The sequence below is a fragment of the Equus asinus genome, chromosome 29 (genome assembly GCF_041296235.1).
Source record: "Equus asinus isolate D_3611 breed Donkey chromosome 29, EquAss-T2T_v2, whole genome shotgun sequence".
Classification (NCBI taxonomy): domain Eukaryota; kingdom Metazoa; phylum Chordata; class Mammalia; order Perissodactyla; family Equidae; genus Equus; species Equus asinus.
In genome coordinates this window covers 41,635,479-41,656,561 of record NC_091818.1, presented here as the reverse complement: position 1 = coordinate 41,656,561, position 21,083 = coordinate 41,635,479, and the positions used below count along the sequence as shown (strand labels likewise).

The following is a 21,083-nucleotide window of genomic DNA, read 5'->3' as shown; positions in this document are numbered from 1 at the left end:
TGGTAGGTTTCCTTGTGTTCTTCATTATTTTTGGTTCTAGAAACAATCGTTTTCCTGCATGTCTTGGGGATTTGTGTAACTCTCATGGTTCTAGGTCTTATACAAGGATTCAGGATGATTGTATTCTTCCTTTTAAATCCCAAGTTTCTCAACACTGATTCCAAATACACCAATATTGGTACAACTCTTTGGACTCTTACTTGGAGCATCTTAGCTGAATCTCCATATGAGATTCATAATTTCTCAATACCTTTGTGTTTGGTTGTGCAATTTCCATGGGCTCTTACTGCCAAAGACTATTTGAAAGCTTCAATTCCACCAAATACACTGCAGAAATTAATGACCAGTTGTGGTTTTTTCCCAGTAAGCTCATTTCTACAACTACAAGGCTGTTCTTGCATCAACAAGGTTGCCAGGCTTAATCACACGAGATCATGTGGAGTACTTTTGAGGAAACCGCTGACCTAGTTCACTAAAATGTAGGTGGTTACCAGAGAATGAGAGCATTTCCTGTTCCAGTTCACCTTCACAGATATCAGAATTATCAGAAACACCAATGTCTTGACTACCTGAGTATCAGATCCTTTAACAGCTGTGTCATTACAAAATCTGACTCTTAGCACATGCTCAAAATTTTTTTCAATTAATGGGAATAATCTGTTAGAAGGAATAAAAATTCTACCATACATTTTTCATTTATATTAACAGACTTTTCTTTTTAGAATAGTTGAGGATTTACAGAAAAATTGCACATAAAGTACAGAGTTCCCATACATCCTCTTCCCACCTCCCATCCACTATTTTCACTTTTGCTAGCATCATTTCTTACTGTGGGACATTTGTGACAACTGAGGAACCAATATTGACACATTGTAATTAACTAAGGTTTACATTAGGGTTCCTCTTTGTTGTGCATCTCTATGAATATTGAAAAATACAAAAGACGTGCATCCATCATTACTGTTTACCTGCAGAATAGTTTCATCATTCTAAAAGTCCTCTGTGCTGGTTTTATTTATCCTTCATTTTGTCTCTTCCTCTAAATTCCTGGAAACTTCATTCTTTTTATTTTCTCCATAGTTTTACTATTTCCACAATGCTATATTGTGGAACTTATAAAGTAAGTAGCCTTTTAAGAGTGGCTTACTTCACTTTAGTGTTGTCACTGTTTCAGATTTTGGCCTTTCTAATACATGTGTAATGGCATCTTATTTGTTTGGTTTTTTTTTTGGTTTGCTATCCCTGAAGGACAAATAATGTTGAGCAATGTTTCATATGCTTACTTGTCATCTATATATCTTCTTTGGTGAAGTGTCTCTTCAGATCTTTTGCTGATATTGATTTTTTGTTTTATTACTATGGAGCTTTAAGTGTTATTTGATTTTTTGGATACTGATAATTCATTAGATAGAAGTTTGCAAGTATTTTCTCATAGTCTGTGGCTTGTATTTTCATTCTCTTTAGAGTGTCTTTCACAGAGCAGATATTTTTTCATTTTAATGAAGTCTAACAGTTTTTTTCTTACATGTATTGTGCATTTGGTGTTCTGTCTAAAAAGTCATCAGCATTCCCAAGGTCCTCTAGATTTTCCATTATATTATCTTGTAGAATTTTACAGTTTTGCATTTTACATTACGTCCATGTTTCATTCTGAGTTAACTTTCGTGAAATGTGTAAGGTCTGAGTCTAGATTCACTTCTTGCGTGTGGATGTCTAGTTCCCCCAGCACCGTTTGTGGAAAAGACTATTCTTTCTCCTTTGGGTAGCCATTGCTCTTCTGTAAAAGATCAGTTAACTTTACTTTTGTGGGTTATTTCCAGGCTCCCTATTCCGTTCCATTGATTGATTTGTCTTGCTTTCACCTATACCACACTGCCTTTACTGCTGCAGCTTTCTAGCAAGCCTTGAAATTGAATAATGTCAGTCTGCTAACTTAGTTGTTCTCCTGCTTCCAATGAGTCATGATTCTTTGCATCTAAGTGGCTCTCCAGTGTTGGAGTCTGCAATTTGCTCCGTGACCTCAATTTTCTGATGTATCTAAGGGAAGTTGTTGATTCTTAGCTTGCTTATATTTTTTCTCATTATGAAGAAAAGAAATGTTGGCTTCCAAGTTCTTTATGTATATGACCAAATAACAAAAGCCTAACATTGTCAATATTATTAAAATTTGACCCTTGTTTGTGAACAGTTCTGAATTAGCTAGACAATAGTTTCTTGAGTCTCAGTATCTTCTCCTCATATTTTTTCCTGTCTGAAGCATGCCTAGGGAGTTTACTTGGTGACCTTTGTCATATACAATTTATCTTCCCAAAGGAAGAGAACTTCAACATGAATTTTAATAAGTTAACTTAAAAAAGTCAAAGGAGTCATTAAACAAATTGCAATGGTACAAATACTGCCTACTGAAAAGATTCAATCACGATAATTATTGACTAGGTCTTAATACCATAAGGTTATGCTACAGTCATACAAGTGTGAACTAAAATCTGAGATCATATATGACATCTTATACTTTAAAACATGAATGATTTTAGGAAAAACTATTGATTACACAGCTCTTTGGTTTCATCCCAGCTAAAGAGCTTGGCTGTAGCAAGCCCAGTGGTTATGACTGATGAATGTGGTCATGAGAGGAAGCAATGGTTGCAGGTATAGATATTAGAAAGTGTAACCACATCCTGAAAATCGGTTAGTCTCAAAGTTCTTTAATTGTCCCTGGTTGGTCAATGATCGTCCCAAATTTTAATAAGTGGTCTGAGATAAAAACTTGCTTCCTTACAAGATTGAGTCTGTATTACTAAAAATTGTAGAAAATAAATGTATATCTTTTATAGATGTTCAAAAGTTAACAAATGTTGTAAGCCTTGTGCTATTTCACGTACATATATTTTCAAATAGTGTTTGAAATTTTAGGAGAATTGGAATTACTAAATGTATTCACATGTTAAGATTGGCTTTACAGAAAATATTTAATGGCTTACGAATATTTAGTGTTTTGTATTCGTAAGTGTGCCTTGCTTTGTGCTTGAAACATTTAAAAAGATCAAGTATATAAAATCGATATTTCATATTAATGTTCCTTTAAACCTGAGAAAACTTGATAAATATGGAGTCAATGTTAAGGGTAATTTGATCAGCTACTTGTTTCTTTGAATTTCTGCCCAACTACAAGCCAGCACGTTCATTGCTGTTACCTGGGCACATGTGGCAGTCTAGTCCTGACTCTCAGCTCTGGATCTTTGGTAAAATACTGTGGAAAGTTTCTTTTTATCTGTAAGAGAGAAGTAGCAAAGAGGCATATTCCAATGTTTCCTGTACAGATATGTGCTCAGCTCCCTCTTCCCAAATTTTCTGTATGTCTGAGTTCAAATCATCCTTCCAGCCTTGTCCCCTCCCACCTCCTGGGCCCACCCTGTCACAGGGTAATCTCATTCTGGGATTTCCTTCAGAAAAGATTCCCTGAGAAGCAGAAAGGGAGTCTATGCTTTGCTTCCTTTCAGCAATATTAGCCTCACCATCCAGATCATATGCCATGTGTCCTCTTGTACTTTGAAGGGCTAAAGGAACACTGCTAAATACCTGTTAACTACTAGTTCTCTAGAGACTGACAACGCTACCTATCCCCCTCCAGAAATGTCTGTAAAATTGCTGTTATTCTATCTCCTCCCTCCTCTCCCACTCCAAACTCTAGGCAAATTAGTCTTTGGCTCTAATGCATCAGAAGGAAAGAAAATATACAAAACAGAGACTAGAATTGGTCAGAGACTTTAGGGGGAAAAATCTTTAATTTTTACAGAAAGAGACAAAAATGGGGTGCCTTTAATTCCTGACTGATGGACTTAAGTCTAGCTGAGTACGAGTTGTGAAGCAGCATGGATAGAACCTTTGCTGAAGCGTCCAATCACCAACATCTGAGAGGTTTCACACCTCACTATCCACATGCAGTGCTTCTGGGAGAAGTCAGGACAAAGGCCTCCATGTTAATATTCATCAGAAAATGGATACTCAGGGTGGCCAACAGCACTGAAATGAGATAGAACATTGCATATATGGGTTCAATGACTGTGTTTCTAGGGTGATAGAGAAGTGATTTCCATGAAGTTGTCATTGAGTTAAGGTTAAACAGTTTATTTTCTGACTGGGTATGAAGTCTGCCTTTCTTTCTTTCAGAAACATGACTTTATAATAATTTGAACATAATAATAATAAATTATTGAAATGATATTCCCTCCCTGGAATTTATTACGCAGAAGATGAAGAGTCAAATATTCAAATATGTTCTCCCTAGCTACATCTGTCAATAAAGCAACAAGATAGCCTGTCCTTTCTTATTTCAATTCCTTAGTGGAAGAAGAGATTGATTATGCCTTGTTGTGAACAGGAGTCCAAAGTTTATGTCCAGCCCCGTGCTCTGCACTAATAAATATTTTAGGGCAACACAGGTTACTGAATGCAACTTGACTTTCATTTTTAAATTTATGAACTATTTATTAACTGCCTACCACATACAACATATCCAGTTAGATCCAGAAATAAGAAGAATGTAATGTAAAAATTTGGCCCATTGTCCAAGGAGCTTACTGGGCAGCAGAGAGATCTCTATTCAGTAATAACCCAAGATATAAAGTGACAGAAAAATTCTTGCTTATTATTAAAATATCTAACTGTAAGAATTACTGACTGATTACCACTTTCTCTTTCTCTCTGCCTTATTTCCCTATCTTATTCTTCATTTGTCTCTATAGTAATAAATATATTAGCAAAGGTGTAAATATATCTACCAAATTTGGGCATTCATAACTTGCCATTATGCCAATCTCTTTCCATACATTACCACATGTATTAATATCATGAATTACAATTCTCACAGGCAGAAAGATTGTGCATTCCTCCATTTCCTTCATTTATAATGAAAGTCTTTGCTCAAAATTCCAGAATCACACAGAATGAAGGATTAGTAAAGATCTTTTGTTGGCTCCAAATCCTTTCCAACAATGATGCTTTGCCTCCACACTCTTCACTTGGTTTAAATCTCTCCTTTTGAAAAGTTTGTCCTCTGCATGGGGATCTCCATATTTCAGAAAATCTGAAGCAAAAATTCCTATGGAACCCATAAGGCCAGGCTTTCTGGAGGGAAATGCAGTAGTTTGGTCCAGAACAAACATGCAATGAAAGGGAAGGGAGTGATCTGCAAATTTATGAAGGATATAAATGTGGCACAATCTCATGAATATCCCATATCAGGTTCATGGGCATTTCTGGTGTGGATCACAAGCTTGAGAGAGAAGTCTTTAACAAAGAGTTGAAAAGTTTGGAGAAGAAGATCATAAACACACTTCTGGAAACATTGAATTAGGCTACACTGGTGATATCCACAGTGTATGTTCACTAACTTGTTGAAATGGGAGACCTACATGGAAGGTGTACGATCAGCAATGATACTGAGCTTTTCAGAAAGTTACGTGGAGTGATAGTGCATGACGTAGGAATGTAAGTCCAAGTTGACTCCAGTTCACTCACCCTGTTGTGCCAGTGAACAAAGCTCTGGAGTGAGTCTGGGATAAGATTCCAGAAAGCTCCTGTTTCACTCCTGACTCAAACTGGCCTTTGTCTTCCTTGTATCAAGGTAAATTTTAACAATCATCATACACACGCTATCAGAAAGTGAATTGAGGCAAACATATTTACCAAAGTCACTTACATGTGAAAAGGAAGATATCGAAGATTTTGGTTTAGGCCATCTATGGCTTTCATGTCCTCTGAAGTCAACTGGAATTCAAAAACCTGTCACAAGTAGAAAGATTTTTATGATTTCTAAACTGCATGATGGCCAATCTTTAAAATCCCAGCAAATCAGACTGAATGGTGCAAAGGCAACATCCAAATATTTCCCAAAGTTTTTAAAGATAAAGCAAAATACTCCAGTGGTAATAAAAATATCAGGCAAAAGTTAAATTGAAATCCATCCCTGGAGATGATATATGCAAACTTCAAAAACTACAAACAAAAAGGAGAACTTTTAAATAGCAGAGGGGAACAAAGCTGACATTATTCAAAGTAATAGGGTCACATACTTAGAAGAGCCAGAAGAAGCTAGAGATAAATTGTAAAAATAGAAAGTATAATTTAGTAATTTTGATGACTACAGGTGGACATATATATCGAATCAATGAAAGTTAGAATGTGAAAAAATTTTTTTCAAGGTAATTTAATCCAAAAATTGTCCAAATACTGCTGATGTCATCTTCAATGAACATAGTAACTGGCTTGAAGAGAATATCCCTGTCTAAATGTGGAACACTTTAAGCATCAAAAAGAATGTCAGTAGTGGCTAACATGTTGAACTAAATACATTCAGCAATTCATACTAATACTCCAAGATAGTGGAAGATGGAGAAGACAGATAGATGATAGATACATAAGTAGATAGATAGACAGCAGGCACAATGTCAATTATTTCACAATTGATGAATCCAAGCAAGGCAATTGATTCATTATTTTTCAATTTTTCTGTACATTGAAAATCTTCACAATAGAAAGTTAGGAAAAAGTTATCAAGATGATATCAAATATACTAATTATGTATGAATAAATCTAACTGAAGAGTCATGTAAATACCTTTGTGGATAAAGTTATGAAATTTATTAAAATATATAAAAACACATATTTAAATTAATACTCAAAGTATAATTATGGATTGGAAGTCTCAATATTGTAAAAAAGACAGTTTTCTCCAAATTGATCTACAGTTTCAATGCAATAGGTTCCAATGATTTATATTCTTATTTTTCATGGAAGTTGAGAAGTGATACCATATTTTACATAAAAGAAAACTAGTAAAAAGTAGTCAAGATATTCTTAAAGAAGAAAAAATGTATGTAGAAAAAATTTTACTGCTCTGAAAAGCAACACTTATTTTCCACTATAATTAGATGGTACAGAAAAGTAAGGATTTGAAAAGAAGAGGGAGGCCAGAAATCAACTGGTGGACATCTGATATACAACAGAGATGACAATGATAATCTTTGAGAAAATATAAACTTTGGATTTGGCCTGCAACTTGCACTGGACAATAAAGCTTGCCAGAAGCAGTAGTGTGTCTGTTGTAAGCCTAGACATGAAAAGTCTTTGTAAGTACCCATTCACTGCCTTGGGATCATGCCACTGTGATGAAGAACAGGCTAGATGGCTATAGTGTAGCCAACAATATGAAAAATTATATGCAACAGAGTTTACACAACTCTGACAACAGGGAAATCAACCTCCTAAGGCAGAACTGTCTAGTTGCTCTTCATTTAACAGCAAATACATGAGAGAGCAGAGCCAAGACAAGAACTACTTAGTTGAGCCCAGGCTAGTTGCTAAACTGAAGAATCATGAGCTAAATGAATGGTTTTTGTAGTAAACTTCTATATTGAGGATAGTTTGTTATACAGCTATAGTCTCCTATACATAATGATATAATAATAAACTCCTATATGTAAAACACAACACAATAAAAATAGACAAATATCTGAACAGGTGCTTTACAATAGTGGAAACTCAAGAAGAATAAATACCTGAAAATGAAACTACATTACTATTCAAGGAAATGAAAACTAACACCAAAGAGATTTGGAGCCTAGAGATCACTGCTACATTCTGATGTTTATGTGACCCCAAAATTCCTATGTTGGACACAAAACCCCCATTCTGATAATACTAGAAAGCAGGGCGTTTGAGTGGTGATGAGGTCATGATGGTCAAGCCCTCCTGAATGAGATTAAGGCCCTCATAAGTCCCGAAACAGCACCTTTACCCCTCTGCTATGATAGACTACAAGTAGTCTCCCACCCAAAAGAGAGCCTTCACTCACATGCTCACCCCCTGATCTCAGACTTCCAGACTAAAGAACTGTGAGACATAAATTTTTGTTTTTCATAAAACACCTAGTCTGTGATATTTTGTTATATCATCTCAAGCAGACTAAAAAAATCACATAATCTAATTCCCTCATTTTAGAATTAGGAAAATGAGATGTGACTTGCATAAAGCTACAGAGTACATTGCAGACATGTGGGAACTATAATCTCTGTTTTATGTCCAATCTTAATTCCATCCAGACATGCTGCCTCTCTTGTTGCTACAGTATGAAAAACATGGTGGGAATACACATAACGCATGCATGCATGGGAAATAACCTCTGGGCCCAAAGATGTCTTGAGAGCTTACAAAGAAGAACACATGTGAAGGATACTCTTTAGGACCCCTATGCCCACAGCCTCACTCATCACCTGCATGTTCTCCTTCATCTGCTTCTCATTGATACACTTGGCCAGGGCCACAACTCCACGCTGTAGCTGGTAGCGAAGGGCAATCAGTGCTGGAGTTCGCTCATACTTTTTTGCCATGGCACAAAGGACTGGATCTTCCAAGAGAACCGGGGAGCTCTGGTCCACCCTGGAAGGAATTATGAAATGCTAAAGACCTGAGACTGAGTATTCACTTTGTTAGGAGGCTTCCTAAACAAATCCAGTAGGCCCACTCTAGATCAGAGCGGACATTACTCAAAAAATTGTCCTGAGACCAGAAGCATCACTATCATCAGGGAACTTGTTAGGAAGGTAAATTCCATGGCTTCCAACAAGACAAACTGATTCTGAAACTGAGGTGTGGCACTTAGTAATCTCTGTTTACAAATCACTCCTGGTCATCTCGATGCTTGCTTGAGTCAAGATCAATGCTTCCAAACTCGTGCATTTTTTCTTTTTTAATTCCCATTAGCTGCTTTCCTTTCTCTGATTAGAGCCCCAAAGTAAGGACAAGAGTATGAAAGGAAAAAGAGAATGGGGAAAACCTGGGATATTCTTTATTTTAAAATTTCTAAGATATTGATAAAAATTGAGTAGTCCAAAAATAAGAACTATTTATTTTATCCTTACTTATAGTATGCCATATTTCTATAGAAATTTATAAAAATGTTTCAGATTGTAATTTTTTCTATCATGATAAACCTGGGAGTTATATAACATTATCCATATTTTAGACATAAAGTGAGGCTTAGAGAATCTATTGCTAGAAACGTGTTAATTAGTTAAAAAAAATTCAAAATCATGACTTGAGCTTATATCTTCTGTCTCAATTTTTCGATTACATATAGATTTTAATGCAGGGATTTGTTTTTGATTAATCTACAACCAGGCACATATAATGTAAAAGAATTGGCTGGGTGATGGGATGAAAAAAGGAAAGGAATTCTTCCTTCCTTCCCCTTTCTCCCCAAGCCAGGTGAGAGTTAGTTCCAGAAAACTGAGTATGGTATGATTAAAAATATTTCACCAAAACTAGTGTTTTAGGGTTTTAGTAAACTTCCTGTCATCTTAATTACCATTGTTTTGGACGTTGTGTTCCCAAAGCACCATAGGCAACTAGGACAATATCTTTCGATTTGCAGAAATCCAACAGCTTCCTCTGGTTGAGATAAGGATGACATTCCACCTGTAGAATGCCAAGAGGGAAAAAGAGTCAGATTACATGAAATGACAATATGAATATGGAACAAAAAGGTTTAAAGGAAAAAAAGATGAATAAAAAACAGTAATATTCAATTTAAGCTGGAAATATCAACATCAAATAATGTTTTGTTAAAAAAAAAAATGTTATATCTCTATTCCTTAAAAGGGTGAGAAGGAAAAAATAATGAAATTGCACAGAACAAGCAACTCCACGGATTAGATCTTGGTTACTCAGTACCATTGTACACTGCAAAGAGAATTCCAGATCTGGGACAGGAAAAGAACTGTTTGAACCTTGGACATCAAGTTATGCCAGAAAACAAGAAATTGCTCAAAGACTCACGAAGGGATTTCTAAAGGACTAAAGAACCAGTTTGATGAGGATCCCAGTAGTGACATTGGGTAGATGCGATGATCAAAGGGCATAATGACTAAAAACAATTATAGCAATAGAGTAAATAAAAATCCACAAGTCCATAGGGATGAGAGAGAGAGAGAGAAAAAAATATTTGTTCCTACTGACATCAATTATTACAGTAACTGCTTTCCAGGAATACTGAGAGTTCAAGGGAAGGAATTAAGCTTTTACCCATCTTATGAGAATAATTGTATTTTACCCTGACTTTACAAGGGAATTTTCTGTTTACAATAAAATGTCAGGTTAAAAAAAATATATAAGGCCTGGTCCTGTGGCACTGTGGTTAGGTTGATACATTCTGCTTTGGTGGCCCAGGGGTCACCAGTTCACATCCTGGGTACAGACCTAGGCACCGCTTGTCAAGTCATGCTGTAGCAGGCATGCCACATATAAAGTAGAGGAAGGTGGGCATCCATGTTAGCTCAGGCCAGTTTTCCTCAGCAAAAAGAGGAGGATTGGTGGCAGATGTTAGCTCAGGGCTAGTCTTCCTCCAAAGAGAAAAAATAAATAAAAGAATGCTTAAAATTAAAAATAATTACTTATGAATCCCATTGATAATAATGATTCATGTTAAAATCGTTGATGGCTACTCAATTATTATGTGAAAACTTGGAGGCAATATGATTTCCTCTGATGACAATTATAACCCAAAAGATTGGTAGGTAATTTCAAAGGGAAAAATATACATTTACAAAGAAAAGACCTGTCTGCCACTAGCTTAACCAAGAAAACAAAACTAACATCTCTCATAGTGGGACAGCTTGTCATGACAAGCTTCAAACTGGAGTGTGGTTTGAGGGAAACAGCATGAAAAGGAAGTTTTCTTGCCAAAAATGTTTACCCTTAACGTAATAAGGCATTCAGATATAACTTCTAATTTACAGAAATTGAGACTAGAGAAACAAATTAATTAACATCACAAGATAACAGTTGGATAAATCCAGAATATTCAACAAAACCTGTCTGTATGTCATAGTAAAAAGAGGGTTGAGTGACCACTCTATATTAAGAGAGCTTAAGAAACATGACTGAAAATAATATGTGGACCACAATTGGCACCTGCTTAGAAAATAAGATCTGGAGAAAGGATTGAGAAAGCCATAGAGGATTGAGTGTGGCTTGGATAGTAGACAATAAGCTTTCTGAGGTCTGTAAAGGTGAATTGTTATGTCTATAGCTTACTTTGAAGAGGGTCAGCAAAATATTACATACATGTTTGCAGATACATCCACATGTATATGCATATATTTGGCAATGTGCCAAAATATGAAACATTTTTGAATAAAGGAGGGAAAACATGGGTGTTCTGTGATACTCTTAACTTCTTTGAATGTCTGAAAATTTTTATAACAAAAATTGAGAATAAAACTAATACTAGAATCCCATGAAATTTTTAGCATTTATAATTGTGAATCTATAGTACTATAACAATATACAACAAATTCTTAAATTTTATATGCCACATTTTCCAATCAAAGATGCTCACTCCTTGACTTTAAGTTACACCTTTAGAATATTATGATAAATGAACTGAGACATACATAGAAGGACAAGTACCAGATGATACCTTTTATTTGAGGAATCTAAAATAGTCAAACTCATGGAATCAAAGAGCAGAATAGTGTTCACCAGGGGCAGGGAGGAGGGAGAAATGGAGATTTGCTCATTGTGGCCAGGAAGTCTCAATTATGCAGGATGAATAAGTTCTAGAGATCTGTTGTACAACATTGTCCTCATAGTTAACAAGATTCTGTTGTATTGTATTGTTTTGTATTGCATACTTCAAAATTTTTTAAGAGTAGATCTCTTGTGGTGTTCTCATCATAATAAAATAAAAGTAGAAAAAAAAATTAAGAGTACAGAACCAGACACAGAATAACGTGTCTAATGAGTTAATTCAAGTGTAGAAATCGAGAAGAACTAGACTAAGATTGAGTAAATCAGAAAGCCTGCTCTACATTTCTGCTAAACATTCCTGAGTGTTGATTTGTCCCACCATTAGTATGACCAAAAAACATCCCTTTAACCTGGGTGACTTTCAAAGCCTCCAGTTCATTTTTCTCATATCTATGCTTCGTATTCAAAGACCTTTGAAAGCAGACATACCAAGACAAAGGATTCAGACATCCAAACCACACAGAAACCCCTGACACCTACCTTACGTTATTTTCACTCTTCCCTCATTTACTACCCATTCCATATTTTCATGACCTTCTTTTCTGTACACAATTCCTTCCAAATCGCTTTCACCCATCACATCTCTGGACATTCTTTACAGTGCAGGGAAATGTCACCTTCCCTCTAATGTCTGGTAACAATGCCAGGCCACTGTCACCTCTCTTCCCGTCCCTAATTTTTATTAACAACTTAATACTAAGTTCTCATCACTGTTTTTCACTAAGGCTTTCCAAAACAGAGATACAATTATGGGTTCTATTGACTCACACTAGACAGAGGCTCTGGATTCTAGAATCTTCTGTTCCATAAAAGTAGGATGAATAGGAGGGGAGGACAAATAGACATCTGACTGTAGTGCAAGAAGAAAGAGATGAAGAACAGAGAGCAGAGGAGATCAAGGGTACTCACCTGGTTGCAGACGGGCTTGTACTTGAGCCCTGGCTTGTTTAGGATCTTCTCCAGCTGCCTACGGTTAAAGTTGGAGACCCCGATGGACTTTGTCAATCCTGCATCCTTACATTTCTCCATGGCCTGAGGAGGAAGAGGTGGTGAAGAATAATTCGTGCAATTGACTATAAATCAAGAATAACTGTAAGAAAAATCTGTTAAGAGGACAACTGTAAAGAAATGACAATAAAGCCAATTGGCATGATTATCAAGGAGAGAAAAAGTAGTAAATTAAAAGAGAAAAGAAGGTAGTGACAGCAAGGATAAGAATTACTGTCTTCTCTTTAGAAAAATGTGAGAGAGTATTACACATTGAGGGCAAGCGATACTTATCCTCATTGTACCAAATTCTTCTCCTTGGTTCCTCTCTATTAACATTTCAGGAATGGTTTCCTCCACACCTGTACAGAATACCCATTCTTTTAAAGTTTATGAATTCCTGAATCTGAAGCTGTATAGCTCCTTCTCATAAGTGGAGGAAGTGAACCAGATTCACCTTCTGTCTTTTTCCTCTGTGGTCTCTCCTACAAGCACTCACCTCCCACGTGGCACAGAAATCCACTGTGTCAAATATTGCTTTTCCTTTTTCATCTTCTGGATAAAGTTCTTCCCCTGGCTAAAATAGAAACAGTCATTTTAGTGATGTTGCAAAATAATTTCTGCACACTTAGCCAGGCTTCCAGGGACATCTAGGGCCAAGACACTAAACCATCATGAGTTAGGTGGGATAACATTTTAGATACTATTATTGGTAAAGTGACTTGCCTATGGAGTTGTATGGTACATCTTTAGGAAACCAGGCTTCCTCCAATCAACTACACTTTATATGTTTTAATAAATATCACTCTCCTAGATCCTAAAGAGGACTACTAATGACTTATGTTACACTGGTCTGCCCCCTATATTTTCCTCTTGCCAACGACCTCCTTTGCACTGGGAATGACAGTAAGTTACATGTTCCTTTATATCCAAAAGAACAATTACAATCTTGACCCAGGCTGTATAATCAGAATTCCTTATCCCTCTGAACATTCTACGGTCCATCTATCCATGGCTTGGACTTCCCATTACAAAGACAAACAAACTATTTTGCACAGGACAGCTTGAGTAGCTTTCTATAAGTTACAATCAAGAATTCTACATAGCACAATCCTTAACGGCTAAGTGCAGTTTACAAATTTCCACATTGAAGATAGCCAACAATGTAGACAAGGTTTTGCATATCGCTATGAAGGACGCCAGGTTTAGACCCACCCAGAGGGACCACCATCCTATCTGCTTTCAAATTCAAACGGTGAGAAAGGAGAGCAACTCATTATCAGGTGTAAGGTAGTTTCATTGGTCACCACAGCTGCATGAAACTCTATTTTGGGGATATCCCTAAGAGACCCAGGAGTCATAATCATTACTGAATGTTGAACATGCCTATTTTTATTTCCTCAAGTTTTCGAGGTAAAGAATTTAAGATTGTTGATTTCTTTTCTCTTAGAGGCATGAAGGGAAATCAAGGATTCAAAATGTACATAAAAGGCTAATAAGGAAATATTACTTTGGGGATTTTTCTCTATTGTCATAATCCCTATATATGTCTAAGGAAATTTCCTGTCAACCATCTGTGCAATTTGATAGACATTCTGACAGAAGAAGTGAAATAGGTGTGACCACGCAAATTGCCAACCTTCAGAGCTGTTGGATAATGAATAATATAGAGATCAACATAGTCCAGGTGAAGATTCTTCAGAGTCTTTTCCAAGGCTGGTCGGACCAAGTCTGGTTGAAGGCAAGTGACCCAAAGCTGTAGAGGTTAAAGAATGGAAGTTGTTTTGGATTAATACTTCTGTCAGTTTTGTTTTTCTTGTTTCACCTAAGGATTAGACATTTTTCTACTGGTTGGAAACTGCTGACCACAGAGAAAAATATTTTTTTCCTTCTTGGGTTCCCTTTTGATCTGACTTATCCACAGAAACTGTTAATTGCTTTGACTTACCATCAGTACATCTACCAAAAATAGAATGAAATGACCTGAGAGATAAAACATGTTATCAAATAATAATCATGCCCATTATCTGAATTCTGTTTGATGGAGTTTACAAAACAATTCACAAAGATAGCCTTATTCCATCAAAAGTGTTCTCTAATGGAGAATAAGTAGTGCCCCTTTAGTTTATATAACTACAGGGGAAAATTGCTTTGAAAATATTAACATATGCTGGATACTATTCAAGACACTGTAACTTTCTCTTGTTTAGTACAAAAAGTGCACCTTATATTGTTCTCTCTTATTGATGGAAGTGAGACGGGAGATTCAGAATATTGAGAAAGTTTAGCAGGTCAACTAGGTGATAAGGAAAGCTATAATTCGATCACAGTTGAGTCTGATTCAGTAATCCATGGGAAATCACAGTGATACAGTATGAGGCTAAGAAATGTAAATTGACTTTACTTTAAAATCATAAAATTTGAACAAAGCAATTATGAGAAAACCATCATCTTTTTTGAGACTAGATTTAATACATTAATATTTGTGATGAAAGTTGTACCAATAAGCATAATTCACCAAACACTACTGGTCCTATCATATAATTGTCATCTCCACACAATCACTTTTACACCTATGAACACACACACACCACACATACAGCACCTTTGAATTGCAGAATATGTCTCCTCTCTTCACAGTGCCATCTTGAATTTTGCTTTGGATAGCCAGTCCAATCTCATTTTCATTACCGTATGCATGAGCACAATCAATATGGCGGAACCCAGCATCTATAGCCAATTTAGTGTCCTCCACAGTTTTGCTCTTAGGAACCTAGATGAGCAACAAAAGTTAGTACTTGGATATGCAATGTTTGAGAGAGAGCTCAGGCACAACTTTGACCTTCCCATAATCAACTTTGGACATCCCAGGAACTCCTTCAATACTGGGCATTCACTACTACATCACTAGCATCAAAGGTTCCCAAGTTCAGCCTGGGGTTCTGTGACTTTCTGAAAGAACTCACAAGACATAGCATATAGTTGTAGTCATGCGTATGATTTATATTGTGAGAGGTTATGAAACAAAATCAACAAAGGGAAAAGGTACATGGAATTGACTCTCAAAAAACAAGGTGATCACTTCTAAGAGTCCTCTATCAGTGTAGCCACACAGAGCATGCTAAGTAAAAATTGTATATAAATTCAAGAGTACATATTTAGATTTTTTAATGTGATGTTTCCATATACAAATACATTGTGAGATGATTACCACAATGAAGCTAATTAAAATACCTGGCATATCACATAGTTCATTTCTGTGTGTGTGTTGAGGACAATTAAAATATCTCGTAGCAAATCTCAAGAATATAGTATATTATTATTAACTATAGTCATCATGCTATACAATAGTTCTCTGGAACTTATTCATCTTATAACTGAGAGTTTGTATTTTTTGACCAAAATCTCTCCATTTTTCCCGCTGACCCTACTCAACCCCTGGTCTCCACTCCTCTACTCTTTGCGTCTATGAGTTTGAGTTTTTCAGATTCCATATATAAGCGGGATCATGCAGTATTTGTATTTCTGTGTCTGGCTTGTTTCACTTATTATAACATCCTCCAAGTTCATCCACTTGGTTGGAAATGGCAGGATTTCCTTCTGTTTTAATGCTGAATAATATTCCATTTATTTTAAGCATTTCAGAACCTTTCTTTGTTCAATAAAGTTTCTAGGAACTACATACTTGGTCTAACTGCCCTGTGCTGTTCATGTGCTTGCCTTAGGTATAGGGGCCTTCAGAGGTTTATGGAAGCTGAAGCTTCAGTGGTATCCACGACCAATCCCTACCCTAAATCCCACTTTGTACTACAAAGTAAATATGTCCTGTCTTGTGTCTCCAAAATATCTCTGAATTTTCCCTTCTGTTACAGAGATGAGCAAGTGAGACTCAAATTTTAACTACTAGTCCCTTGTCCTACAAGTCTAATGACTAAACTGGAAGACGAACTTCGGGCTTTCAGTCTGGTGACTTGTCCTCTTTGCTCCCTCTCATGCCCAAGGTCCAAATATACCTATTTGCTTTATTCAAATATACATAAAAGGACCAAGAATTGAAAATTTTCCCTGGAAGACTGTAGCTTATTCCCTCAAATGATATTATATTTTCCATTTGGGAGAAATTCCCAAGCAGTAAGGAAGTACCAGGGAAACTACAGGTTAAATATTTAATGTCTGGCATTCAACAGGCTACCCCACAACAGAACTGCAATTCTCCCCCATCGTTTGTTATTCACCTCATCTCCTGGAACTTCAACCACAAATATTTCTCTGGATCATGTCTTCTTGGTGGGATGAAAGTATTTTTTAATTCCAGAAATATAAAGATAAACCACTCCCATGTAATCACCCTCAAAGTAAGGCAGCTGATAGTGTTCTTGATTGCTGATTTCCATCTGTTTTGCAACTCTGGGAAATAGATGTAAACTTCAAGAGGGCCCACAATAATCTGAAGGTGACCACATGGTGAGACCCTGATGAAGTCTGAACACTGACTACTTTACTCTTTGTATAACAAATGGTTCTAGGCTGTTTACAAGAACCAAACGAGCCTCCCATAGTCACACAGGAACTCAATGACTTGACCAACCAAGTCAGCTTCTACTTATGCTACATCAATTTTCTTTTCAATACTCTAACCCAAGAATGCTACTGTTACCTCTTCAGCTGCATAGGTGCCAAATCCCAGTACAGGAATGAAGTGACCATCATTTAGTTTCAGGTGCTGACCTTTGGGATCCATTGTGTGTTGCTCCTCTGTCTAAGGAGACTGTTGTATTCTTGTGCCTTCCCATTTTATATGTATAACAGGAGGGTAACACCCAAGTCCAGAGTCCAGCTGTTATCAAACAGACTGTAGGAGGAGCAATTTTAAAGCAGTAAGCCATGGAGTAAGAAGAGAATTGGAAGAAGTTATCTGGTTGATTTGGTCTTATCAAAGAGAATTCTTAAACAGCTATCTAGTGGTAAAGAAATAATTAATTTCCTGCACAGTACATTGTTCATTCAGTATCCACGTACGTTAGTGAATCATTACAAGAGATTTTCTGAATAATTATTAACCATATGGTAGACAAGAAACCTACAGATATAACCTGTTTTTGTTTTTGCCATGAAGAATCCCCTTTTGAAACAATCAAGTATCTAACACCATTCATGCACACACACATACACAGACATATAATTTATAAGAATGAATACTGAACATTTTTTTTCAAAAATTTGGTTGTCAATAAAGAATTTAAACTTCAAAATGAAAGCAAATCTGTCTTTATACCTTTCCCATCAACAAAATTATTTTTGTTTCTTTTTTCATTGGTTATAAAAAGAAAACCTCATCCTAAAAAGAATGCACTGTGTTCAAAAAGGACCTTTTGGCAAGGTGATTATTGGAGTACTAGTTACTAACAGTTTTTAGATATCATTTACAGTGTTAAGACAAAATTTTTTAACATGCATAACTTTCACCCAGTTATAAATTTTAGAAAACTATCATGATGTAACTACAACAAAAACTGAATAAAGATTTTATATAGTATATTATCTTGCACAAGAGTATTCACAAAAGAGTAATCTGGAAACAGCTTTAATTACACTACACTTGGGAACAGTTAGGGAAATTATCAAGCACTGATACAATGGAATATTATGAAGCCATTGAAATTTGAACACATAGAGTGATGTCAGCAAAATGGTGGACTAGGAATTTTTGAGTTCTCCCATGAACACAAAAGGAAACAACCAGAATCTAGCTGAAATAACCTTAGAGGAGCTCTGGAAAACAGTGAAACAAAGACCTACACCAACAATATGAACACCTATTTAGGAAAAAGTAAGATTCAAAGTGGTAGGAAATTTCATCATGTTTGTACTCACCCTTGCCCCTCCCCTTGCTTGGCACAGTGCAGGCTTGGTCTGTAAGAGGCATCAGCCCAGTTGCCAGTTACATCTCTCAAACCAGAGTGATTATAGAAGATCTTATTCTTAAAGTTTAATGTATTTGGTGGCTGCCTGAAAGACTTTTTTCTATTTTGCCTACCTCTAACATTGAACTGAAAAGCAGCTGGTATGGCCCATTATAACTGCAGGAGGCCTATACAAGTACTGATGCCAGAGACAAGAGATTAAGAGTGAAGAAATAGACTACACCACATAAATCTGAAGAGAAACTCAAATGTTTATTTTTGGGACATTAAGCTATTCAGAAAGCAGCCATCTACTCAGAGGAATTAAAAAAGCTACACACAGGTCAGGCAACATGCATGCTCAGAAAAAAACTGAATAGACTTCTAGCTTTCATGTTGGGCTGATCCCAAGATCAGGAGCATGCCAAGCTAACAAGTGAAGGGATGTAAGGACACAGAACAAATCTGTGAAAAGTAGGAGAGGCGGGTGCTCTTTCTAATGACCAAATAAGCACACACACAAACGTACACAAAAAACCTATGGACTAAAAAGAAAATAAAATTGACAGAAACTTTTCTTGAACAAGCATAGGCATGGATTTGATAGACAAAAATTTAAAAACAATTGTCATATATGCTGAAGTTGCTAAAGTAAAAGTAGGATAAAGAACTAAAGGAAATCTGGTAAATCTCAAGGGAAAATATCAAACAAGTTTTAGAAATTATGGAGCCTAAGGAACATAAGAACAAAATGAAGAAATGTGAACAGACCCTAAAGGACTTATAGGACAACATCATGTGGACTAATATACTCATTATCAGAGTCCCAGAAGGAGAAGAGAGAGAATGGGAAAGAGAGATTATCTGAAGAAATAATGAACAAAAACTCCCCAAACTGGATCTAAGACATAGATAATCAACAAAACCAAAAAACTCAAATACTTACACATTACACAAACTCAAAGTATCCACACCCACATACATGATGTTCAAACTGTTGAAAAACAAAGACAAGAGACAATCTTGAAGTAGCAACAGAAACATAATGAATCAGATACAAGGGATTTTGGATAAACACATCTACAGGTTTCTCATCAGAAAGCTTGGAGGACATAAGGCATTGGGATTATATGTTTCAAGCACTAAAACAAAATAAAACTGTCAACAAGAAATCTATATCAGACAAAAATGTTCTCTATAAATCAGCGAGTAATTAATATAATCTCAGATAAGCAAAAGCTGAAAGAGTTCGTTATTGTTACAATTGCCCTACAAACAATGTAAAAGGAGTCATTCAATTTCAGTGAAAGGACACTAGATAGTAGCTCAAAGCCAGATGAAGATAAAAATTCCTCCAGTAAAGATACATATATGGGCAGGTACAAAATCATGCACTTTCATAATTTTGCTTTGTAACTCAACTTTTCTATTTGTACCAAATTTAAAAGATAAATGCATAAAAAATAGATAAGCATTTACATTAATATTTATACAAAGTATGACGTTCAAATTAGTGACCTCACGACATAATTGGCAGATGGGAACAGAGCTGTATAGGAGTAGAGCTTTTGTGTGGCATTGCAGTTTAATTGGTATCAATTCAAAATATATTATTATAACTTTCCAATATTATCTCTAATCTCTATGAAAATCACAAAAAAAAAATAGAATATACAGAATTTAAAATGAGAAGGGAATCAAAACATGTCACTACTCAAAAACATCTAAACAAAAAGGAAGGTAGTAATAGGGGAAATAAGGAAATTATGTCATTTAGAAAAGAATAAAGTGTAAGTCTTTCCCTATCTGCAATTAAGTCAAATGTAACTAAATGCCACCAATCAAAAGGTACAGACTTACAGAATGAAATAAAAAAAACAGGGTCAAGTATTCATTCTCTATAAGATACTCACTTTGGATCTAAGGACAAACATAGTTTGAAAGGGAAAAATGATAAAATATATTCCATGTATATAATAACCAAAATAGAGCTGGTGTAACTGTACCAGTAACAGACAAAAAACAAAGAAAATTAAGACAAAACTTGTGACAAGAGAGAAAAAATGTATTTATTATATATTGATAAAAGGGTCAGTATACCAAGAATATAGAACAATTATAAACATATATGCACCAAACATCAGAGGTCCAAAATATATAAAATCCACATTGGCAGAATTCAAGGGAGAGATAGACAACACTAAAAAACTAGTTGGAAACTTCAGTCCCCTACTTTTGATAATGGATAACACAATCAGACTATCAATAAAAAAATTGAAAAGAGAGCACTATGATCAACTGTATGTCAATAAATTGAGAAATCCTGACGAAATGGGAAGTTCCTAGAAACACATAACCTTCAAAGACTGAATCATGAAGGAATAGAAAACCTGAGTATCACTATAGTTATGAAGGGGTTTGAATCGGTAATCAAACACCTTTCAAAAAAGAAAAGCTCAGGGCCAGATTGCTTCACTAGTGAAATACACCAAACCTTTAAAGCAGAATGAACAGCAATCATCCTTACCTCTTGCAAAAAATCAAAGAGGATAGAACACTTCCTTACTTATTATATAGGGTCAACATTACCTTGGTACAATGCCA

The 21,083-nt window shown here is 35.8% G+C and overlaps 1 protein-coding gene across 1 annotated transcript; it reads right to left on the bottom strand.

The window, feature by feature from the left end:
- Positions 1-3,766: 3,766 nt before the first annotated feature.
- Positions 3,767-17,390, bottom strand: LOC106827242 (aldo-keto reductase family 1 member C23-like protein). The gene is made up of 9 exons (XM_014834986.3): positions 17,234-17,390; positions 15,182-15,349; positions 14,216-14,332; positions 13,076-13,153; positions 12,499-12,621; positions 9,368-9,477; positions 8,274-8,439; positions 5,702-5,784; positions 3,767-4,023 (listed from the first exon to the last, which is right to left on the bottom strand). Exons 1-9 carry the CDS (start codon positions 17,315-17,317, stop codon positions 3,981-3,983), a joined length of 972 nt encoding a protein of 323 aa, XP_014690472.2. The 5' UTR covers positions 17,318-17,390; the 3' UTR covers positions 3,767-3,980.
- Positions 17,391-21,083: the final 3,693 nt, after the last annotated feature.

Coding starts and splice junctions, on each gene's coding strand:
- LOC106827242 (XM_014834986.3), bottom strand. CDS start 17,317: ATGGATCCCAAAGGTCAGCACCTGAAACTAAATGATGGTCACTTCATT. Junction 5,785..8,273: donor AGATGAAGGAGAACATGCAG/GTGATGAGTGAG, acceptor TACTTGTGACAG/GTTTTTGAATTCCAGTTGAC. Junction 4,024..5,701: donor CGATATCTTCCTTTTCACAT/GTAAGTGACTTT, acceptor ATCTCATTTCAG/TGCTGTTGGCCACCCTGAGT.